Source organism: Sceloporus undulatus, chromosome 3 (assembly GCF_019175285.1).
Source record: "Sceloporus undulatus isolate JIND9_A2432 ecotype Alabama chromosome 3, SceUnd_v1.1, whole genome shotgun sequence".
NCBI lineage: Eukaryota > Metazoa > Chordata > Lepidosauria > Squamata > Phrynosomatidae > Sceloporus > Sceloporus undulatus.
Window position 1 is genome coordinate 213030308 of NC_056524.1, and position 25591 is coordinate 213055898.

Genomic DNA, 25591 nt, shown 5'->3' on the forward strand with positions numbered 1-25591 from the left:
TCAAAAAAAGTATAAATTTCAAATATCAAACCTTGATTTTCCATTTTTTATAAGGGACACCATTTTGCTGTCATTATATTTAATGGGACTTCAGCATACACAGATTTTGTTATACATGGGGGATCTTGGAACCAAATCCCAGCGTATAACAAGGGTCCACTGTATAATGCAATAACTTTATCTGGTTTTAATACAGAAAATCTGACAACCACACAGATGTCCTATTCAGATCCTTCAAAGCCTAATTCCTCTTGGTGCTCCTTTGAAGGAAAGTTCCAAAGAGTTGCCACCATCTGTATTTTCCTGCCCAGACATTTAAAAAGATCAGAAGTAGCACTGCGACAGAGAGAGTAGAGGGGAGGAATTGGTGCTTCTTTTGGGTGCTCTTGGGACAGACCAAACTCTTCCCTATTGTCACTGGACACAGAAAAAGGGATGATTCCTTTTTTTATAAGCGTTAAACTACAGTACTTACATACTGTACTTTACATAAGTCAACCCATGTTTTTTGGGGTCAATGTTTTGACTAAAATTTGTAGACTTATACACGAATATATACATTAACAATTTAGGTCCCATTCATTTCCTTGAGGATTCAGTTCTGGTATCTTCAGTATCCTGTAGTGTAGTATGATTTAAGCTGTTTTCGAGATGGTATAATAACGTAACTATTCTGACAGGTTTTACCTAGTACAGTGAAATGAGCCTATTACTGTGGCTCAAAGGTTTTAGCACTTTCTACCTTGTTCCTTTTTTGTATTGAACTCTTGGAGTCCTCTTTATCCATGTTTCTTCCGTTACCACCCCTCTTCTGTTCAAGCATTTTTACTGTGTGTTAGAATTTCATTGTGTATCACAGCCACTCTTTCCTGAAGTATGATACAGTTTTCTTTGTTCCTGAATCCATTTATACTTTTGTTCCTGCTAATGTTTGAGCATTACCCAGTGTAGTGCCATCTGTGAATTTAACTAACATGCTGTTTACCCTTTTTTCCAGATCCAGTTTCTGATCCTACTTCCACATTTGGGAGTATGCAAGGGACAAAAACATCTCTTTGCGTAGCTTGACTGGATGCCCCAAGACTAGGATGTTAGTATACTTAAAACTATTTTCCTTCCTTTATTATGTTGCCAGTAACTATTTGTACCTTGGTGAATTGGCTATAGTTATTATGATCTTGTGTGTAATGCAAGATGCCAGTAGTGAGGAAAGTAAATTTATAGAGCTTTTGTACAGTTTGGCTGGGATGTTCAAAACATGTGCCAAAAATTGGTTTCCTAATTAATTTAGCTATGGTAGATTCTTGGAAGCATTAACTAGTGTGTATTCCCATTATCAAATAAAAGTCAATTTTTAATTAAAATAATTCCAAATGCATTTGGAAGTCTGATTTTAGGTATTGAGTTTTGGGGGAAAATGTTATTATATTATGTAAAGTGCTTTAGATTATAATAGTTTTAAGTAAAGGAAAGAATAGAATGAATATTACTTGAAATTATTCCAATCTATTGAGATTTAGTATCTAAAATATTAACATGATACACTGTGTTTTCTATTATTTGTGTATGGTTTAAAAATATCCATGTGTTCCATAGTTGAATATCTTTTTCTTAGAATAGGAAAGCTGTAACGTGCTTAAATATATGATTTCATGAATGTTTTATATTGCTATAAATGCATATATTTTCTGCAATGACAGTGATAATTGACCACCTGATAATTGAATAGGCATACTTAAATCAAGCCAATATCAAAACATGAGGCTCCTACCATAATGTTTGCCTAACAAATGCTAAGATATTGGTAAATTATTAGGCTGTTCAGAATTTTCTGAGATACAGTAAAATCAATCCTGCCAATTACTTGCAAGGGTTTGCCTATTTGTCTTTGTTCACCCGTTCTCTATATTCTTAACAACCTGAGTGAAAGAAAAAGTAAATATACGGGAAGCCACGATAGAGCTCAAACTAAAAACATTAGGTGATGTGACAGAATTAGAAAGGATACAGTTGACTCATATGGGGAAGCCGTTAGGATAGCATGATGAAAGAGAGAGGAGCTGTAATGCAATCTGTGGACAGTTATCTTTTTATGAGCTTGATTTTAGTGTCTTCACAGATCATTGATTTATTAAGTTTGTTAATAATGATTCTCCAAAATTAGACATACAGACTTTTCCCAGCACTGTTGCTTTTTTACTTTTTAGCTAGAGGTACCAGGGATTGAACCTGGCACTTTCCATGTGTAAACTATATGATGTCCCACTGAGCTTTGGTTTCTCCTCCCAAAATCTATAATCATAGCTTCTTGAGCAGGACATAACTGAATTTTTAACTCAGACCTTCGCATATCCTAAGTGAAATTCATCGTTCGACCAACAATACAGATAAGCAAGTGCCAGATTGAGTTTAAACTATTATAATTAAATTGAGCTATTTAGTTTAGTTGGAAATATTTAAATCAGTGTAGGGATACATACAGTGTAGGAAGTGATATGGGTGCCAACAGAAATCATAGTACACTTTTATTGTACTACATTGCCTGTCAAAATATTTGAAGACAGAAAGCTTTTTTATAGTTGAATTGTTTGTGCTTTTGCCTTTCATTGCTTCACCTGTCTTATGTGAGCTTGATGGTAGGAGGAGAACACTTACTTGATATACAAGTTCACCTTTACAGCTTAGTGCTCAGTTGTCCTGCTTTAAAATAGCCTAATTGAAAATAATGTACTCCATAAGATCTGAAGAGAATGAAAGATTATATGTAGTAAGAAGGATGTGTGAGGAAATCAGATCTCTACTAAATAAGGGGAAATGTGGTAGTAGGGATTGAAACAAGCTATGACATATTTGAATGATAGTTGAAAGAAGCAGAGGGTTGTATATAAGGGAAAGGGGATATGGAACAGATGTTAGGGTATGTTAGCTGCAGGGGTTTACAGAAATAGGAAGGGATAGTACTAGAGTTTTGAAACCAGAAAAAAGAGAGAAAGTCTTAGAATGAGGCCTGGAATGGAGACATTTATTTTAAAAGTACAGTAGGCCCAACCTGTATTAGGACATAAGCTGAGTGATTCCCCCCCTTTTTTTTTTTCTTATGGTGATTCATTTAAAGTGTTGATTGGTATCTTTAATAAATTTGTCTATTCCAAGCACAATTCTATCCCCTTTTCTCTCACTTTTGAATCAAAGTGTAATGATTGATTTATGGATCCATTATGAACACTATGAGAAAGTCTCTTTGATTTTTGTGGCTATAGTAGTTGGCACCTTCTCCTTTGAGCAGTATATCCTTTTTCTCAAGGTAGAACTATCAAACACAGCTGAACTTTAACGAGTAGATCATATAATATGATCAGATTGGAGAGAGGAGTAGGAAGTAGAACAAGATCTGTGGCAAAGTTTGGAGAGAAGCAAATTTGGAAATAAGGTTTTCCACATGTTCACCATTACAGTTTGTCTGAATGACCAGGTAATACAAACACCTCTAAATATTTTGTAAGCTGTATCTTGTTATGGTATTTAATGCTTCTTTTCAGCTTCTCTTCTGCCTGAAATAGTTGTCATACAGTAGCTTTCATACCTACCAGTGACAGAAAATCACTGGTAGTTTTGACAGAAGGCTCCTCTTGGGCCTAAAACAGTAGGGAGAAGGTAGCAGAACCTCCTCTCCCCTGTCCCCTATTGGTCATGAAGGGCTTGTGTGCACAAAATACAAGTGTTATGATTGCTTGGGGTGTGCATGCTCTGGTTTGCAATAGAGACAGTATGTGTCTCTGAACCTCTGCAGGTTGCCATCCTCTTGGTTAAAACCAAAGTAAACAGGGAAACGCAACAGAGAGGATTTTTTTCCCCCTGCCATTGCTTGATAGAGGATATGCTGAAGGAATGTTCTTTCCCCATCTGTCCTTCAGGATGTACTGGGGAGACTTTTGCTGCTGAGCACAGGCACTTACCTCTATCAAGTCAATAGGACAAAGCTGTCCTGCTAACCTCTACTGAGGACAGCACAGATAACTGTCATCGTTCGGTCTGTGAGGGAGTGAACAGGCAGGCCCAGCTCCACCAGGGCTAGCTTGAAGAAAGAGAGCTCTCCCGCCATGATAACTGTCATCCTTCAGCCTGTGAGGGAGTGAACAGGCAAGCCCAGCTCCACCAGGGCTAGCCTGAAGAAGAAGAGCCCTCCCTCCAGTCCATCTGCCTTGGTCCAGGCCTCAGAGGGAGAGAATAACCACTGGACCTCATCTCTTTTCCCACCACCATTCCTTTCTCCTTTTGTGTCATGTCTTTTAGATTGTAAGCCTGAGGCCAGGGAACCGTCTAATTAAAAATAATAATTGTAAGCCGCTCTGATAGCCTTTAGGGCTGAAGAGCAGGGTATAAATACCATAAAATAAAATAAATAAATACAAAGGAATGGTCCAGAGTCCAGTCCAAAGGTCACACAATACCAGTTAGTCAGTCACGGCAGAGGCAGAAGCATAGTCACAAGGCAAGTCCAGAGGTCAGATAACATGAATTGAAGGAATACAGGAACAATAGGACTGCAAGACTGATTGTTGGTTGCAAAGAATCTCTGCAGCTGGAGGTCTTTTAAAAGGCCTCAGCTTCTCTCAGCTGAAACTTGTTAGCTCTGGAAGAACACTTCAAAGGCTCCTTGACCTGTCTTCGCTCCACAGGTACTAGCACCTGCAGCCTAGAGTCTGTTTCTCCCTCTGCAGCTTCCTGAGCCTCCTCTGGGACTGCAGATGCAGGCAGCCCTGGATCTGCCCCTGTCTTAGTCTCCTCCATGTCTTCAGGGTCTGAGTCTTCTGTTTCTCTAAGTCAGGCCCATGGCAGTCCATGACACAAGCAAACTCATGACCACAATTTTTGTCTTGGGTAGTAGGGCTGGCTGAGAGCCAGCATGGAATAGTGGTTTGAGTGTTGGATTATAACATGGTTTATTTTCCAGCTCAGCTATGAAAACCACTGGGTGATCTTGGGTAAGTCACATGTTTTCATGGGAAAGCAATGGAAAACCTCCTGTGAACAAATCTTGCCAAGAAAACTCAACAATACAGTATGTGCGCCTTAGAGTTGCCATAAGTCGGAAAGGACTTGAAGGCACACAACAACAAAATAAGGCTGATTAACTTAGTGGATGCTATGTAAGAAATTGTAATGTAAGAAAAAAAATATATAAGACAGCCATCATAGTTTGAATGTTGGACTAGGGCTTTGGGAGGAAAAAAGGGCTGAAATCCCCATTCAGACATGGAAATCCACTCGGAGACCTTGGACAAGTCACCCTTTCTTACCTTAAGAGGAAGCCATCAGCAAATGTTTTCTGAATAAATCTTGCCAAGAAATTCCTATGATAAGGTTGCCATCCTATGATAGGGTTGCCATATGTCAGGGTGACTTGAAGGTGACCCAAAACAACAGTAATATTTAGAATCCCCACTAGTTCTAGAAATACAGTGGCGCCTCCGCATACACGGTCTTTTTATAGGCGGCTTTGAGCATAGGCACTCAAAGCCGCCGGCGCGCACGGGGCGGAAGGGGTGGCGCATCCCATTCAATTGAATGGGCATGCGCACCCGTTGCGCCTCGCGCGCCGCTGCGCACGAGCCCCATTGGAAACAATGGGGCTCGAGCATAGGCAGATTTTTTTATACGCGGAGGGATCCGGAACGGATCCCCCGCGTATAATAAGGTTCCACTGTACCATATATACTCATGTATAAGTAGGGATGCCATATCCTGGTGGTCCCCAGGACAAACCCGCTTTTGGGGGGCCCCTCCCCGGCCAGGTTCCCCGCCAATTCTGGCCTTTGTTTCGGGCCCACCCTCTGGGCCAGGCATGCTTATGCAGCCATTACCACGGCCGCTAACGCGGCTGACCAGCCACTCACCTCCTCCTCCTCCTCCTCCATGGCCATGCCACGCCACGCCGCCCTCTGCCTCCACCGCTCCTCCTTCACCTCCCCCCCCAGCACAGCTGCTGCGCAGCCCGCAGCACTTGCCTGGGCCACAGCGCGCGCTTGCCCCTTTTACTCGCTCATGCGCGGGGCTTAAGGGGCAGCGCTCGCCTCCTAAGCCTTCTGGCCAATGGCAGACGAGCAGGGGATGGCCTAGTTTCCAGCCCCAGTCTGCCATTGGCCAGTGTCAGGAGCCTTGGAGGCGGAGGCAAAGGAGGAGGAGGAGGAGGCAAAGGAGGAGGAGGAGGAGGCAAAGGAGGAGGAGGCGGCGGCGGCGGCGGCAAAGGAGTAAGAGGAGGAGGAGGAGGCAAAGGAGGAGGATAGGCCTCTGGGCCAAGGGGAGGGAAAAGTTTTTTTTATTATTTTTAAATATATACAACCCAGCCTTGGTTTTTTATTTTATTTTTAAATATGTTCAACCCAGCCTTGGTTATTTTATTTTATTTTTGTTATTAAATAACAAAGTGTCCTCCATTTTGACCATGTCTAAGAAACATGCATTTATATTGACATTTTTTTAAAAATCATTATTTTTTTGGCATGTCCCCCATTAAAAAAAGTGTCCTACATTTGTAAATCTTGTCCTATATTTGTCCTACATTTGTCCCGGTTTGGAGCTCCTGACTTATGGCAACCCTATGTATAAGTAAAAAAATAAACCCCAAAAACCTGGGTCAGTGCTGGAATCAGGACCCAGCATGAAGGGCCTTAATGAACGCTGCTTCCATGCCCATCAAAGAGGCAGAGGCGAGAAACCCCTCTTGATGTTGTGGGGCATGGAAGCAGCGCTCCCACTCCCACCTCTCCCTTGGCCAAAGCAGAGAAAGAAAGGCAGTCTTCCCTCCTTCTTTACCTTTTTTTGGCCTGAGCAGTGTTCAGCAGCAACATGCGGGAACCTGAAAAATGCAGCCCGCCTGCTATTTTGGGTGCTTAAGGTGGAGCAAAGTGGTGGCAGCTATTTTGAATAGGGGCTTACTATATAAGGCTCTGCAATGAGTACAGTGACAGTAATTTTTAATAGGGACTTACTGTATAAACTTTGTGAGGCTTGGCAGTCTCTCTGCATGGGTCATAGCAAAATCCATAATTACGGCTCCAAACCCTTCCCTCAACTTATACATGAAGTCAACCTACACATGACTTATATATGTTACTAGTGGATCTTTTGTCCTTGGATTCCAGTGGCTCAGAGCTGCCCTGGCCAGGCTTACATTGTTTTCTTTTGAAAAGAAATTCCATTTTCTTTTCTTGATGATGCTTACTGAATTGAGATGAAAAGAGGTATGGGCACTTTCAGTAACAAATACATAAATTTTCATCAAGGGTTTGCTTTAATCCTGAGAACAGAGGGCATTTTAGACAGAATGGTGAAACAGGGAGAAAACTGTGACTTGCATTTTATTTTTGATTCCTTGATGCCTCATTGCTGATTTTAATGTAAGCCATATTTATACGGAGGAGAAAATAATTTTGTAATTTTGTTCAACAAGGAAATTTTTGACTGTTTTCTGTGAGGCTGGCAACTGCAAAAGAAAGGTTTTTTAAAATTAAAAATTATTTGCTTCCAGGGTCTAACCAGTATTGAGGAATTGGGAAACATGGAATATTGGTATAAATTCCAAACAGCAGTTTGTGTTATCATAACGAAGGAATGGATGTTTCTTGCTAGAATAGTTGGTTAGTTGGATGTTGTTGCTGTTAAATATGCTTTGTACTCTTGAGAAAATGCTTGAGAAAGTGAGAGGAAAGCATTTGCAATTAGGTAGATTAAAGCTTGCAATACATAAAGCCAAAGGATGTGCTGTTCTTATGTTCCCCACCCCCTCCAAATCCCCTAGAAGATTAAGAGACAGTCTGCCAGAGCAATTACCACTTATGTGAAGGTAGAGGCAATGATTACCTGGCATCTGTACGTTTGGTTCATCCTTGTCAGTTAGGTTTTTGCATAGGGGTGTATGGTAATTACATGATGTCAGCAGAGAGCTGGGATGGTATACTGGTTAAGAGACTAAGCTACAAATCAGAAAGTCCCTTATTTAAATCTCACCTCTTTCAGGTATTATTAAGAGGCTGTAGGCTGTCTTAATCACAACATGAGGATAATACAGATTTAACCAGAGTGGGGTTATTTCTAAAGGTTAAATAATGTCAGTGAAACTCTTTGAACATTTATAAAGTGTTGTTATTAGCATAGATGATTGTGCTTTCAGTTAGGAGAACAGTGTGCTTGGCTCATCTTTCTGAAGTTCAACTGGTAGTCTCTTCTACCACTGTGGTCAAATTGGTAAGGCTGTTCACACTCTGTCCTGAAAAGTATATCTAAATTTGGCAGCAAGAAAGAAACATTTCTGCAACATGTATAGATTAAGAAAATTGAATACTGTATATACTCATGTATAAGTCTAGAAATTTAGGCCCCATACAGACAGGCCAAAATAAAGCTGCTTCGGGCCACTTTGGAGGTATGCTGTTTAAATGATGCATGCGCCCTAAGAGTCCGGAAGCTGCACCAAAGCTGCACTCCAGTCCTTAGGACTGGATTGTGGGGCCTTAGTTTAAAAAATGACCCAAAAAAACTGAGTCGACTTATCCACGGTTCAATGTATTGTAACTTTTATTTATCTCTTATTTAAAAGAAGGAACCATGCCCTCATGAAAAGCAAGAGTATAATCTGTCCTGGAAGCATTTACCCTCTGTATTCTCTCATTCATCCAGCTTTAAGACTAAGCATATAGAATTATGTCTGTAGGAATTTTGTAAGTTCTTTAACATTGTTTTCCTTCATCCTTTAGATCCTTTGCTACATGCCCCTAGGTTTTACCCTCGACTTATCCACAGGTCATAGCAAAATCCATAATTTTGGCCCCAAAACCTGCCCTCGACTTATACATGAGTTCGACTTATAGTCAAGTATATACGATATATTGTGTTTTATTTTTAATAATTATGCCATTTTTACTGTTCTGTATACAGTTGGCCCTCCATATCTACGGATATTTTAATGCAAGGATTCAAGCATCCATGGATTGAGAATATTAAAAAAAAATATAAATTCCAAAAAACAAACCTTGATTTTGTCATTTTTATATAAGTGGCACCATTTTACTGTGCCACTGTATTTAATGGGATGTGAGCATCCATGGATTTTGCTATCCACAGGGTATCCACATGGGGGCTTGGAACCAAACCTCAGTGGATAACGAGGGCTCACTGTCATTTATTTTGACTTTGTTAGTCATTGATAAAGTAAGAAAATATACTGAGTGCTGAAACTCTGTGTCCTTTACTGAAAAATTTACTCTGCAACTCCTGGCTACTGAGATTAATTCAGTCAGCACCTTACATTGCCAGGTTTATCCTTGCAACACTAAAGAATGGAGACTTGCTTAATTTTTATATGAAAGTTGCAGTTTGTACATGTTAATGACATATAATGAATATGTGTAACAATTTAGCTGAATTTGCCTTGGCACATGTGACAGTGTACTTAATCGTTACATTTGCTGATTTTTGCATAGAAGTTGTGTGTGTCTATGTCTATGTCCAGATCTTTAGAGGCTGTGTAGAAGTTACACTTGATGTTTAACTGAGTGGAGTCTTCAACCAGAAATTTCAGTTAAGGATGAGGTCATGCTGATCTGGTTAGTGAATAGAATTCAAAGGGACTTACGCAGTTACCATGTTCATACACCTTTAGCCAATTTAATAATTTTGTACTCTTTTATTATGTATATACAGTATTCTGCCTTTGCACAGTTGTCAGTCTGAAATAGTATTTCAGTAAGCTGCACTCTAGCAAGCAGTTGAAGCATATGAAAACACTGCATGTATATATTGTAGAATAGCCTTGAAAATAAATCTGCAGAAGTAGTTCAGTATTTATAACAGCCCACCCATCAATAAATCGTAGATGTATCATCACTTCTTTCCTGGAAACTCAGTTGAACTGTCTTTTTACCTCTCCCTTTTTTTGTCTAGGTAGAAAACAAATGCTTTATAAGTCGTCCCTTAAGCAGATTTGTATAACCACTCACTTGTTACTATGGAGGGATGTTTTTGTAAACTCAAGGAATTATGGCTTTTGAATGCTGGGATGCTTGTGTTAGCCTGAACATTGCTTTAGGTCCTTTAGCCACTGAGCTTCACTGCAATTGTTACTGTGTTTACTTGTTGTGTTCCATTCCTGCCTGTTTTATTCCTGTTTATAATCCTGCTCCTTCTGTGGGGGTGTTTACACATCAGCTCTGCAACACACAAACCTGTCAGTTTTTTCTGTCTTGTTAGTTTTTAAAGCAGGACTGGGAAGCATTCTGCTTTCTAGATGTTTGATTTACAAAATCTCAGAAACCTTAGACAGCATAGCCAATGGTAAAGAACACAAATCAGTAGATTTGGAAAGTTTCATTGTACTCATCCCTGTCCTGAGCCAATAATCATGGATGTATTTCAATTTGTACTACTTGAAGATATGGAAAGGATCCATGGAGAGGTGAAGGTTGTATCTTCTGCAGCACTGGCCTTCCTGGTTCATAAAAAGGGGGAGGGGCAAAAAGGGCTATGTGCATAAAGGGAATGGTCATTGCCTCTTTACAGCATAGCAGGGTTCCAGCATGTCTAAAAGACTTTTGTTGAACTATCCTTCCCTCTGTCCCCTTGTAGTGCATTATTACCCACCAATTATCAGCATTCACGTTTTGGACAAGGTACTAGATCTTGTAGAGAGCCAATGTGGCATAGTAGTTTGAGTGTTGGACTGTGACTCTGGAGACCAGGGTTCAAATCCCTGCTGAGCCATGAAACCCACTGGGCGAACTTGGGCAAGTCATACTCTTTCAGTCTCAGAGGATGTTTGAAGAAATTTGGCAAGAAAACCCTGTGATAATTCATCCTGGGACCTTATCATACGAGGCACTTACCACTGCCCAAATGTTCCCCAAGCGTTGCTGAAGTGTGGCAGAAGTGTTGGAGGTGTGATCATCTGGCACATTTCTAAAGTGTAATTGAGGCTTCCCGCTTTCCTTCCATTGTGGAATCATTCGTGGAGAAGCCATTTTGTTAATAATGAGATATCCTGTTATTAACAAAATGGCTTCTCCTGGCTTCTCTGTGAACGATTCCAAATGGAAGGAAAGCAGGAAGTCTCAATTACACTTTAGAAATGCGCCGGATGATCACACCTCCAACGCGTCTGCCACACTTCGGCAACATTTGGGGAATGTTTGGGCAGCGGTAAGTGCCTCGTCTGATAAGGTCCTTGGATTCACTATCAGTCCAAAATGACTTCAGTGCACACAGAAACAACAACTAGATCTTGTACCTTGTCCCACTCAAGGGGTTCCTGGATGGGATGAATTATCTGTATCCAATTCAGTCGGAATGGCCTAACTATCCTAAAGACACCAGATTCTTCCTGATCTTGGAAGCTAAGCAGCATCAGACATGGTTAGTGCTTGGATCGGAGACTGCCAACAAATACCAGGTGTTGTAAGCTATATTTCAGAGGAAGAAGCTAGCAAAACCACTTCTGAGTATTTATTTTCTAAGCAAACCCTATGAAATTCATGGGGTTGTCATACATTGACAGGCGACTTGAAGGCACAGAAAATACACATAGAATTAAGTGTGGCTTCAAGCCTGTTTGTGGCAGGGATGTTTTTGTTACCTTGACTGATGATTGAAATTGAGAATTGGATGGGCAGGGGGGCTTGCTCCTGTTGTTTCTGCTGGACCTCTTGGCAGCTTACAATTACATTGAACCTGACTTTCTGAGCTGCTTTTCTGAGATGGAACTTGAATGCCCTATTTTACAGTGGCTCTCTTTCCTTCCTGATGGATGAGCTCAGAATATAGTATTGAGGATTTCCTCTTTGATAACTTGGCAGTTGACCTGTGGAAGTGTGCTTTGTCTTTCTTGCTGACAGAGGTTACCTGCTGGGATTTTGGGGTCTGGTACTACCAGTAAGGAGATGATAGTGAACTTCTACTTTCAGTATGAATTTAGAGAAGCTGTTTCAGTTCTTGTAGTCTGATCAATAATATATTGGATAAAGGGTATTAAAAGAACTGGCAAATGTAATATCGGAGCCATTGGCAATAATCTTTGAAAACTCCTGGAGAACAGGAGAGATCCCAGCCGACTGGAGGAGGGCAAACGTTGTCCCCATCTTCAAAAAGGGGAAAAAAGAGGATCCCAACAATTATCGTCCAGTTAGTCTGACATCAATACCAGGAAAGATTCTGGAGCAGATCATTAAACAGAGAGTCTGTGAACATCTAGAAGGCAATGCCATAATCACAAAAAGTCAACATGGGTTTCAGAGAAACAAGTCATGCCAGACAAACCTAATCTCTTTCTTTGATAAAATTACCAGCTTGGTAGATGAAGGGAATGCTGTGGATATAGTATATCTTGATTTCAGTAAGGCCTTTGACAAGGTTTCCCATGACATTCTTGCAAACAAGCTTGTAAAATGTGGGCTAGACAAAGAAACTGTTAAATGGATCTGTAATTGGTTGACCGGCCGAACCCAAAGGGTGCTCAACAATGGCTCCTTTTCATCCTGGAGAGCAGTGGGGTCCCACAGGGCTCTGTCCTGGGCCCAGTGCTATTCAACATCTTTATCAATGACCTGGATGACAGAATTGGGAGCATACCTATCAAATTTGCAGATGACACCAAATTAGGGGGAATAGCTAATACTCCAGAGGACAGGATCAAGATTCAAAATGACCTGAATAGACTAGAAAGCTGGGCCAAAGCTAACAAAATGAAATTCAACACAGAGAAATGTAAGGTATTGCACTTAGGGCGGAAAAATAAAATGCACAGATATAGGATGGGTGACGCCTGGCTGAATGAAACTACGTGTGAAAGGGATCTGGGAGTCCAAGTAGACCACAAGTTGAACATGAGTCAACAGTGTGATGCGGCAGCTAAAAAGGCCAATGCTATTTTAGGCTGCATCAATAGAAGTATAGTGTCTAGATCAAGAGAAGTAATAGTGCCACTGTATTCTGCTCTGGTCAGGCCCCACCTAGAATATTGTGTCCAGTTCTGGGCACCACAATTCAGAAAGGACATTGAGAAACTGGAGCGTGTCCAAAGGAGGGCGACAAAAATGGTGAAGGGTCTGGAAACCATGCCCTATGAGGAACGACTTAGGGAGCTGGGGATGTTTAGCCTGGAGAAAAGAAGGTTAAGAGGTGATATGATAGCCCTGTTTAAATATTTGAAAGGATGTCATATTGAAGAGGGAGCAAGCTTGTTTTCTGCTGCTCCAGAGAACAGGACCCGGAACAATGGATGCAAGCTACAGGAAAAGAGATTCCACCTGAACATTAGGAGGAACTTCCTGACAGTGAGGGCTGTTCGACAGTGGAATGCACTCCCTCGGAGGGTGATAGAGTCTCCTTCCTTGGAGGTCTTTAAACAGAGGCTGGATGGCCATCTGTCAGGGATGCTTTGATTTGGATTTCCTGCATGGCGGGGGGTTGGACTGGATGGCCCTGGTGGTCTCTTCCAACTCTACGATTCTATGAAAGGTAAACAAAGTATAGGGCCACTACCTGAAGAAGATGGCAAAATGCTAACAGGGAACAGAGAAAAGGCAGGACTACTCAATACCTTCTTTGATCTGGCCTTCTCTCAAACAGAAAGCAGTGCTCAACCTGGGGATAATGGCACAGGTGATACAGTAGGGGAAATGTAGCACAGAATAGTTAAGTGATAGTACAGGAAGGCCTGGCTACTCTTAATAAATTCAGCTCTCCAAGGCCAGATAAATTACATCCAAGAGTGTTGAAGTAACTCACAGAGATTCTCTCAAATCCACTGGCAATAATGTTTGAGAACTCCTGGAGAACAGGAGAAGTTCTAACAGATTGGAGGAGGGCGAATCTTGTTCCTATCTTCAAAGGGGTGGAGGGTGGGGAGAGGACCCAAACAATTACTGCACAGCAGTCTGTAAGCATTTAGAAAACAATGCCATGGTCACTAATAGTCAACATGCATTTCTCAAAAACATGTCATGCTAGACTAATAGAGTTACAAGCTTGGTAGATGAAGGGAATGCTTGATTTCAGTAAAGCTCCCTCATGATATTCTTGCAAACAAACTAGTAAAATGTGGGCTAGACAATGTTATGTGGATTTGTAATTGGTTGTTTAACCAAACCCAAAGGGTGCTCTCTAGTGGTGGTTCCTCATCCTGGAGAGAAGTGAACAGGGGGCACTACAGAGTTCAGTCCTGGGCCCAGTACTGTTCAACATCTTTAACAATGACTTGGATAAAGGAATACAGTAGAGGGCATGTTTATCAGATTTGCAGATGACAGTCCAAATATGATAGAGTCTCCTGAAGTTTTTAAACAGGCTGGGGGGCTATCTGTTGACAGTGCTTGTGTATTTCTGTATGGCAGGGGGGTGGAACTGGATGATCCTTGTGATGTCTTTTAACTCTGATTGTATGAACAGCAACAGCATCGTTATATAAGGGGGTGGGAAGACACATTTAAAAACACCATGCCTCAACAAAAAATGATATCATGCAGCTGGAAATGTTCCAAAATAGCACAAACAAATGATTAAATGATTAAAGCACAAAGGTCAAGAGCAAAAGGGACATAGAGGAAAAAACAGAGGTTTTTGAAGTTATGAGGGGTGTGGCAAAAATTAATAGAAAGAAAAGCTTCTAACAACACTAGAATCCTGAGCCATGCAATTAAACTTATCAGGAGAAGAATTAAGACGAATAAAGGAAAATATTTTTTCATATAACCTATAATTTATGGACACAAGCTTTACCAAGTGCAGCAATGGATGGACATTTTGATCTCTTCCAACTCTGATTCTATGAATCTGTGACTTCTTAAACATTGGCTTTTAACTTATCTTTTTTGTGTTGTTTTGCTGTAGTTTAATTTAATTATATACACTCACCCTTGACAGAATTTAGCAAGCAATAGAAAGAACCTATGCAGATGTTACTGTTAAAGGCGAGGACAATAATACATTCCGCTGATTTCTGAATGGAAAAACAATACAGAGTTATTAATTTTGAATCATTCCTGCAGAAGTAACAAAGACAAGCTATAGAGCTGAAATGGATTGAGCCATAATGATATTCCAAAATTTGCATGAACAGTACCAAATGTTGCATGGTTGGCTTACCTGAAGTAGGTAATATACCAACACATACTGTATCACCATGGTTAACCTTCATAGTTAAACTGTGCCTATATCTAGCCATATCTGAGAGTACTGAGGGATTGTAATCACTATTGCAGAACAATATTATTTTAAAAATAATAATAGTAATAAGTAGCATTCAGAATTGTGGGGAATTAATCTGATCTTATTCCCAACATACTGAATGATTTTCTTCCCCTCCTTGTAAAGGATTTCAGTAAAGGCTTTGGGTGAATGACCCTTCACAGTGACATCGTAAGGTGCATCCACTGTGCAAAATTATAGCAGTCTGACACCACTTTCAGTGCTCAGGCACTGTCGTGTTGTATCTTAGGCTTTGCAGTTTGTGAGATCCGTAGAATTTTCTAGTCCATTCCCTTGAGCAACAAGACTACAGCTCTTTAGCAGAGAATATTAAGGCTCTTTTAGGATTCTGTAGGATGAAGCAATGGGAATTAATAGCATCAAAAAATAGCACCAAAGCATGGATCCTTAGTTTAAGCCATGTATATGAAGGATAAAATCTGCTGAACTCATAGAGGTCCTTCGTAGTGTTTCTCTTTTATCTTCCCTGGGTAGGTGGAGCAGAGGGCAAAGCATCTGAAATACTGCCCCTTTCCCCATTTTGCTTTAAGCTGAATGAAACATTTTTGCATTCCCTTCCTGACCTAAACTGATCTCTTTCTTGCCTTCTGTTTTTGTCAGGTACATCAAATTGCACACTGGCAATTGGCTGTATATGCACACTTGGAATAATGGATGTGTACTTCTCTAATCAGAGACTGAAAAATTAATAGTTGATGACTGAACTTGCATTGAGCTTCAGGGCCTTCAGAAAATGGAAGGTTTGCCTGAATTGAAAGAAGACTCTTTATTCTTCCATATGTCAGTTGATTCACTATGTGTTTTTAAAAGTCATTTTTATCCATTTATTTCACTTGGCACAGAAGTTAAATTTTGAGAAGTGAGAAATCACAGCAGTTAGAAACTATGATGTACAGTGGCCTTGCTTCCGTACTGCAGGAGTGTCATGTGTGGCCCAGTTCACATACTTGGATGTGCATTTTATTCTACATAAGTACTTGACCAGCATCTAAATCAGTCAATTTCCTTCATCTGCCTGTGCTTCCCACTCTGTACCACAGCATAGTATGACACCCAGCAGAAGAGACAAATTTTGGCTCATATTTTATGACTTCTCAGTATTCCAGTGCTTTGGAGAGACAACTGTTAGTCATTCAGGTCTGGGGAATAACAAACTGAACATAAGTCTTTAGTGTGGTGATTTAACTTATGGGTCCATTGCCAACTGTGTGCTTAGGATGAGGATGGTAAAGCAATATAAACAAAAGCTGAAGGACTCTGTGTGTGTGTGTGTGTGTGCGTGTGTGTGTGTATTAGCCTGCATGAGACTATTTAAGAAGTGTGGGTATATTTACAGTGTTCAGAGTGGGAAAGGAGAGAAATAATAAATGCAATAAACAAGTAACTTAAACTAGAAAGTTCAGTAATAGGAAAAAGGCCTGTTGTCATATTCCAAATGCACACTCACATACCCAATTTCTACCATAGTGAGGTTTCCAATTTTTAATTTCTAATATTCTAACCATAATAATTTTGGTGTGTAGCTTGCAACATGGTTTAAGAATGTCTCCATGATATTCTTGCAAACAGGCTTGTAAAATGTGGGCTAGACAAGGTAACTGTTACATGGATTTGTAGTTGGTTGACCAGCCGAACCCAAAGGGTGCTAACAATGGCTCCTTTTCATCCTGGAGAGAAGTGACCAGTGGGGTCCCACAAGGTTCTGTCTTGGGCACAGTGCTATTCAACATCTTTATTAATGACTTGGAAGACAGTATTGGGGGCATACGTATCAAATTTGCAGATGACACCAAATTAGGAGGAGTAACTAATACCCCAGAGGACAGGATCAAAATTCAAAATTACCTGAATAGACTAGAAAGCTGGGCCAAAGCTAACAAAATGAAATTCAACACGAAGAAACTTCCGCACTTAGGGCAGAAAAATGAAATGTACAACTATAGGATGGGTGACACCTGGCTGAATGAGATTATGTGTGAAAGGGATCTAGGAGTCCAAGTAGACCACAAGTTGAACATCAGTCAACAGTGCGATGTGGCAGCTAAAAGGGCCAATGCAATTTTAGGCTGCATCAACAGAAGTATAGTGTCTAGATCAGTGATGGCGACCCTTTTACAGTTCGCATGCCGGGGGCGGGGCTTCTACCCCCAGGATGGGGGCTGGGTGCCGGGGATGGGGGCTTCCACCCAAGGGGGTGGGGCTTCTGCCCCTTTTCAGAGGGAGGGAAGCTCTGGCTCCTCCCCCCGGCATTTGCCGGCCCCTGAGGATCCCTTTTGGGGCTGTCAGAGGCCGGCAAACGGGCTGTGAAGGATGGTGCGCTGTTCTCTGCAGTTTGCCGGCCCCTGAGGGTCCCTTTTGGGGCCATCAGAGGACGGCAAATGGGCTACGGAGGACGGCGCGCTGTCCTCCGCAGTTTGCTGGCATGCCGCCGTCCTGGGCTCCTCCGCGGCCTGTCCAGCCCCATATCGTTCTCTCCGGAGGGAGGGCTGGGGCTGGAAGGGCCGGGAGGGAGGGATGCTGCTGTCCTGAGCTGCTCCACAGCCATTCCTTCCCCGGAGCTCTCTCTCCGGAGGGAGCTCTGATGAAGGAAGGGCCAGGAGGGAGCCCAGGACCCGGCACGCTGCCACTGCTCCTCCTCAGGGGCCTTTCCCTATCTGCAGCTGTCTTTCTGGAGACAGTTGGAGGCTGAGAAAGGTCTCTGGGGAGGAGCAACTGGCACGCGCCGGTCGCTCCCCCTCCCTTTTCCCAGCCTCCAGTTGTCTCCAATAGGCAACTGAAGGCCGGGAAAAGGCTGGGAGGAGGAGCCAGACACGCGCCCCTCTGACTCCTTTTGCCCAGCACCATTTTCTTGCTTCCCGCTGTCTCTCGGACAGCGGGAGGCTCGAAAATGGCAGGGAGGAGGAGGAAGGGGGACGTGCGTGCCTGTTTCTCCTTCCCCAAGGGCCCATGCCTGGTGAAATGGCCTGGAGTGCTACTTCCAGCACGCGTGGCATAGGATCGCCATCATGGGTCTAGATCAAGGGAAGTAATAGTGCCACTCTATTCTGCTTTCGTCAGGCCCCACCTGGAATATTGTGTCCAGTTCTGGGCACGACAATTCAAAAAGGATGTGGAGAAACTGGAACATGTCCTAAGGAGTGCAACTAAAATGGTGAAGGGTCTGGAAACCATGCCCTGTGAGGAACAACTTAGGGAGCAGGGGATGTTTAGCCTGGAGAAGAGAAGGTTAAAAGGTGATATGATAGCCCTGTTTAAATATTTGAAGCGATGTCATATTCAGGAGGGAACAAGCTTGTTTTCTGCTGCTCCAGAGACTAGGACCCAGAACAATGGATACAAGCTGCAGGAAAAGAGATTCCACCTCAACATTAGGAGGAACTTCCTGACAGTAAGGGCTGTTCGACAGTGGAACACAGTCACTCACAATGTGGTGGAATTTCCCTCCTTAGAGGTCTTTAAGCAGAGGCTGGATGGCCATCTGTCCAGGATGCTTTGATTGTGATTTCGTGCATGGCAGGGGGTTGGACTGGATGGCCCTTGTGGTCTCTTCCACCTCTATATTCTACGATTGTTTATATGACATAAATGTCTATTATCTTTCCCTTTATTTATCCCTTGACCTTTCCTTTAAACTGGGTTTCATGGTAGTATATAAATTAAAATAAATAAATAGTTAAAACAAACAAAAGATCAACTTTAAAATTGTTGATCTTTTAAACTACATTAGCCCTCTGTATCCATGGCTTGAAAGTATTATAAAAAATAATAATCCAAAAAGGAAATCTTGATTTTGACATTTTGTATAAGACATTTTACTTTATCATTATATATAATGGGACTTGAGCATCCACAGATTTTTGTATACATGGTGGTCCTGGAACCAAACCCCAGCAGATCTCAAGGGGCCACTGTATTAGTATCAAAAACAAAGTGAAAATATATAATTAAAAATAATAAATATATAAAGTAGTCCTAAAACCAATGCAGTTAGAGCCATACAGCACTCTATTAAAAGCCTTTATATAAGACTTCAGATCTTAAAAGCCTGTTGCACTTTTATGTATTTTTAATTTTGTGCTGATAGAACAAGGAGGTTTGTTTCGATATGGGGGTTCTAGAACCTACAGGCAGCCACTGAGGAGGCTCTATCTCACAAAGCAGTAAAGCACTCCAGTAAAAACTTTTCTGTAAAAACTTTCAAGTTTAAGAAGCCTTAGGAATCAACAAAAAGTACAGGAAGAGACAGGTGCTGTTCTTTATAACAGGAGCTCCAGAGCCTAGAGACAACCATGTAAAGGTTCTATCTCACTGCCATTCCTGTGAAAATGATGGGGCTGAGAGAAGGGCTGGCATGGAGAGATACAGTGCATCAGATAGCCTGCACCTAAGCTGAATAAGGCTTTGTTGGTCATAGCCAGTATGGTACTTCGAATTATGCCTGAAAAAAGATTGGTCCATGTAACTAGTTACAGTTAACAGTCTGGTTATAGTTGTTCATACCAACTGAAATCATCCAAATGCTGCTCAAAGGCAGCATCATGTAGAGTACATTGCAGTAATCCAAACAGGATGTAACAGAGGCATTTCATCATGGCCAGATTAGACATCTCCAGAAGTGGGTACAGTTGGCACGTTAGCTTTAAGTGTGCAAAAGCACTCCTAGCCATTACAGAAACTTGGACGTCTTGTGTAATGGGTTGAGTTTAGGTGTACACCCAAACTGTACGTGCATTTTAAGGAGGGAATGTAACCACATCCAGCATACCCTTGAATCCCTAACCCCATGTTTACCTTTAAAATGATCAGGAGCGTCTGTCTTGTCTGGATTAACTTTCAGTTTGTTGGCTTTCATCCAGTCCATTATTAATGCTATACATTGGTTTAGAAATGAAATCGTTTCCTTAGGTTATAATTAGTTGTCATCTGCATACTGGTAGTATCAAACCCAAACCTCTGGATCACTTCTCCCTGTACTTTAATAGAGATGTTAAATAGGAGGTGGGACAAAACAGTAATGAGGGGCCAACTCACTGAACAGGAAATCCTCAGCACCACTGTAAGTGCTGCGAAATCCCATCCCAGAGAGGGGACCCAGAAGGATAGCATGGCTGATGTATCAAAAGCTGCTGAGAGTACCAGCAGAACCAGCAAGGATGCACTCACCTTTCCAGTTCCTGACAAAAATCACACACACCAAAGTGACCAAAGCCATCAGACCTGAAAATACTTTGAAATTGATCAACAATCTATTTCATCTGGAAAGCTGAGAGACTGCCACATTGTCTTAATAACTTGCCCCCAAATGGAATGCTGGACAGTGGCCTGTTGTTAACTGCTGTCAAGTCAATTTCCACTTAAGGTAGTTCTATGAGTGAGAGGTTTCCCAAGTCCCCCTATCTTCAACTGCCCAGCTCAGGATTTATAGCCTCATACCCCTGGCTTCTTTGATTATTGAGTGTCTGTCTGTCTGGAATATGGTCTTTTCTGGCTGCCTTCTGCTTTGCCAAACATTATTGCCTTTTCTAGTGAATCACATCTCATGATATGGTCAAAGTATGACTACCTTAGTAACTGTGGCCAGTAACAATCACTTATAGAGAGTTTAAAGGAATGCTTTTTTTAATGGGGAGCTTACAATTGCCTCCTTTTCTGTATGTTGAAATCTTGCTTGTAACTACTTGTTTGTACTGTGACATGTGTCACATGCTTACTATGTTGTGAACCGCTTTGATCTACAGGAAAGGCAGTATATAAATAAAGTTGTTGTTGTTGTTGTTATTATTATTATTATTATTATTATTATTATTATTATTATGCATTGGCAGCTCCCTTCACCATTCAGCTAGTCCCCCTCTGGCTTTCTTAATGTGTCAAGAAGAGCAAGGTCTACTGTACTTGTGGTGTCTCTCACTTCTCCAAGGATCCTGTCCTCATCTTTGTGCTGTACAAATTGGGGGGAAAAAACTATTAACTGACAAACAGAGGCCAAAACATCGTCTACTGTGACAATATCAATTATAACGTCCCCATCAGAACAGATTTGAACAATTTTATCTGAATGTGGATCTATAACAATGTTCCTTTTAAACTAGTCTTGCACTAAAACTCCCACCCCACACCCTTAAAAATATCAGTTAAATCAGACTGTGAGCTTTTCATGGTAAATAATATCTAATGTCTTTTTTAAAAATAAAATAAAAATAAAAATCAAATCATTGATAATTTTAGTAGAATAAACTCATGATTTTCCTTACAAATGTTGTAAAATTTTCTATGAAATGTGTGAAAAGAGAAAAATAGAGTTAACTAGGACACTTACAATCTCTCCTATGCCTGTCATTTTACCACTAGTGCTGCTCTTAAGCATCTGTAAATGATCAAACATGTATGTGGATGATAAAGGTATGAATAAAGGAATTTAACAAAGACAGCCATGTTAATTTTTTCCCTTTGAAATCTAAAAGAAAATGTCATCTGTCAGATACAAGGAAGAAAGGCAGTATCAGTGGAGAAAGATTGGTCTATGATGGAAAAGAAATAAGCAGCATCTCATTTTTAAGATCTGTACATGGTATTTGTTGCATGTACACATCCTTTTCCAGGAGTTCTTAGTGATTCAGTATAAAATGGCAATTCATAATCTTTTATTATGTTCCCTTGTTGGGCTCCATAACCATTCTGCTATGTCTTTAAAATAATTTTTGAATATATTCAGTCTTTCCTTATTTGGCTTTTTTGATGATGACTTGCATATAAGCTTTTCTCTTGTTGCTATGCAACTGTTAAATCTAACATTTAATATATATATTTTAAAAAAGCACCAGTGACATTACAATTGGTAAGAATAGTGAACTAAGCAAGGTGAGATTGTACTGTCCATTCTATGACACTCAATTAACAGACATTGTGAGTGGTGTATTGAATGCATGGCAAACTGTGTAGGACACAAATTATTGACAATTACTTTCATGAGTATTTTAAAAGCTTTCAGGGCTTTTTAAGGAACAAGTGCTACATAGAGCTAAAATGCCTTGAATCTAAATGTCAGCACTTGAAATCTAAATGCTAACTACACATTGCCTGCAGATGTGCAACAGAGCCTTAGCACTTCAAAAATAAAATCTTAAAGTCAATTTTGTGTAAGGGGATTTTTGAATGTCTATATGATGTTGTATTTAACATCTTCCTTGTGCCCGTTTCCCCACTCCAAATTTCCATTAATAAAGTAGTAGTAATAGTAGTAGTAGTAATAGTTGTTACTATAAGTTCTGGGGGCAACACACAGTTGGCTTTCCTTATTAATGGATTCTTTATTCATGGATTCAAGCAGCCACAGCTTGAAAATATTTTTTAAAATATAAATTCCAAAAAACAAGCCCCAATTTTGCTATTTTTCATGAGGGCCATCATTTTACTGTGATTTTACTATGACTTACTTATTTTATGTATTTATTTATTTATTTATTTTGCTATGACTTGAGCATCCATGTATTTTGGTATCCATGGGAGTCCTGGAACCAAACCCCAGCAGATACCAAGGGCCCATTGTACAGACAACCAGATACTGGATTCCCCCCCCCCCCAAATCAGTGTCTTTTTAAACAGTTCTAATTATGTCCCCTTTTTTTTGGAAAAAAATCTGTAAGGACTCAGAATGCTCATTTAAAATTTTTAGAGTCTATAACTAAGTTATATCAATATATATATAACAAAGTTATGATGCCGCTTTGTATTCCAAAATGGTGTAGTTAATCGTTTATGGGTATTCTCATTGTTTTATTCCTTTCCTTTGTTATTTATTTTTTTTAACTGATGTGTTCTTCTCTCATCATACTAGCTTGCCATTAAGTAATAATCATCTTCATGTTAATATGGTTCTGTTGCTAGATTGTCAATTTTATTTAATTAATTTCATAGCAGCACTTCTAAATTTTTAGCAACATTAAATTATTAAAATGATTTCAGGTACCTTAAGGTTATGATGTTTCACCTCTTAGTGAATAAAAATAATGCTTCAAAATTTGAAAAATGGTTCTTGCTCTTACTTAACAATTCAAAGTAGGGCTTTTTCACCATACCACTGCCAAACGTATTTATTAGTGAGAGAGCATCCCCTTTATATCATATAACTCTAAAGGTAGCTGCACTCCTTTTCTGTTTTTATTTTTTTCCTCTTCGCTTTATTTGAAATGTTGTGCATATGGAAAGCATAAATGGAAAATATATTCCAGAACCTCAAAATACGTCCCTTATTTTTCATAGAACATTGTTCTGTAGAATTCATAATTATGTCCCCAAAAAGGTTCCACTATTTGCTTTTGCTTAAATTCTGAGTAATGTTTAACTGCTTCTGTTATATCTTTAGCTGCAAGCCATGATTTAGATTAATATTGAATTTAAATTTACAAATAGTGATAATAATTTTTTGGGGGGAGGGGGTAATCTTTTGAATGAAAAATCCTGGGACTCTTAAAAGAACACAGAAAATCTTCCCAGTAATAATCATGCTTATGCACAATATTCATACTCTATATTTTACTGCTTGGTTTGCCCCTTGGTGAGAAATTTTATGCGTTGAAGGTGGATTGTGTTAGAAAAGGGAAGGGGTCTACAAAATGAGACAAAAATTATAAAACCTTTGAGTTCATAACCTAAAGTTAATGGATTTGTTGTTAAAAACATACTTTAATACATTTAGAGAGAAAAAAATCTTCGTTTTAAGACTACAGTAAGCCCTCCATATCCAAGGATTTTTTTATCTATGTGTTTCAAGCATGCACAGCAGATACAGAAAAATAAATTCCCAGACAGCAAACAAATTTTTCTAATTTTATAAGAGACACACATTGACTATGCCATTGTATTTAATGCACTTGAGTATTCATATTTTGGTATCCATGGCGAGTCTAGAAGTCAAACCCCAGTGGATACTAAGGGCCCACTGTACATTTTCTTATAATCATAAAAAATATTCTTAAAACTTAAATACTACAATGCAATCTAGTGTCTGACTGGCAGGAGAATCTCAAATACATTGTAAAACATGTTCAGATTCTTCTGGGAATAATAAATGTAGAACTGTTGTCAATATTCTGGCAGCAACATGTCGAATCCAAAAAACTGACCATTCTTTTCTTCTTTAGGATTTGAAAGTATTCTAGAGGCTGTTTGGACCTGAATTATCAAAAGATCTGAGTTTGTTTAAAGGTATTGCATCTCTTATTTTTGCTTGATCGCATTTCTAATGACAGAATCAACCTCTGCTCTGCCTCTAGAAAATGTATGTTACCTGGTGATTTGTGCTTTTCCTTCCCCAGGCAGTGCTCACTTAGTTTTCAATTGCTAAAATACTAATGAGCGTAACTGGCAGTGTTTTGGTGTTGCTTAGGAAAATCTGCTTTGTGTGTAGGCGAAGATTACACTTTTGTAATATTGTGGAAATTAAAAGCGTTGACAGAATTCAAACTTGCATTTTTCAATTTGGCAACTGTTTATAAAACTAGTAGGAATAGGAATGAGGTTAGCCATACGCAGGTTGTGACTTTATAGTGTAAAGTATTTGTTCTTGTTATTCACAGACTTTGAGCCTAAGTGTGTCTGATTGGTCTTTGATGAAAATTGTCTTTTCTGCTGTTGAAAGAGAAAAAGTGAAGGTAACATACAAAATGTTATTTTCCAAGGATTTTTAATTTGGTTATTATTTGATGAATGGGAAATAGGTATGGAAAGAAGGATCGTGTTAATCATGGAAAGGACACTGGACAAAATAAAAGAGTGTTGGCTGGGTGGTAACAGTTTATTATTTTGATTTTAGATGAAGTGATAAGGGAGTTAAATTCTTATTGGATGTGGGCAAATGGCACTCAATGCGTTCATTGGATGGCATTGAGTGCCTTTAGTGGCTTATCACATGTGTTCACAGTAAGGAGATACACAGTCCTAGTATGCAACTCTATGTCTGTGACGCCATGAGTGCGTTTTTCTAGTCGACACTTTATGAGTTCCCTTTTGTTCACTGCAACAGTTATTTTTACCCTATCGGGTATGAGCTTGCTTCACTGGTAAAAGATAAATATATATCTGGTTGTTTTTCTGTTTTTGGTTCATGCAGTAATGGCTGGGAACCACTTGCAATGACACCTGCCATTTACCCTGACAACTCTAAATTTGGTTGAATGGTAAAGTCACAATGTGTTATGGATTGAACAGTAGTAGTTCGTTATTTTTAGACATTATGGACTGTACTCCAAAATCTTCACTTTATCTTAAATAACCTTGACCTTTTGTCACATAAAGTCATTACTTTAATACAGCACTTTCAAGCACATTGGAGTTG

The 25591-nt window shown here is 40.1% G+C and overlaps 2 protein-coding genes across 4 annotated transcripts in view; both read left to right on the forward strand.

Annotated features, from left to right (window-relative positions):
• Nucleotides 1-25591, forward strand: part of ZFYVE27 (zinc finger FYVE-type containing 27) — a 668411-nt gene that overhangs the window by 75336 nt on the left and 567484 nt on the right. The window lies entirely within an intron of this gene.
• The window catches only part of LCOR (ligand dependent nuclear receptor corepressor), a 35707-nt gene continuing 34972 nt past the window's right edge, over nucleotides 24857-25591 (forward strand). Inside the window, exon 1 of the mRNA XM_042458797.1 lies at nucleotides 24857-24908. Coding sequence (XP_042314731.1) covers nucleotides 24867-24908 — 42 coding nt within the window. The 5' untranslated portion in view covers nucleotides 24857-24866. The remainder of the gene's footprint in view (nucleotides 24909-25591) is intronic.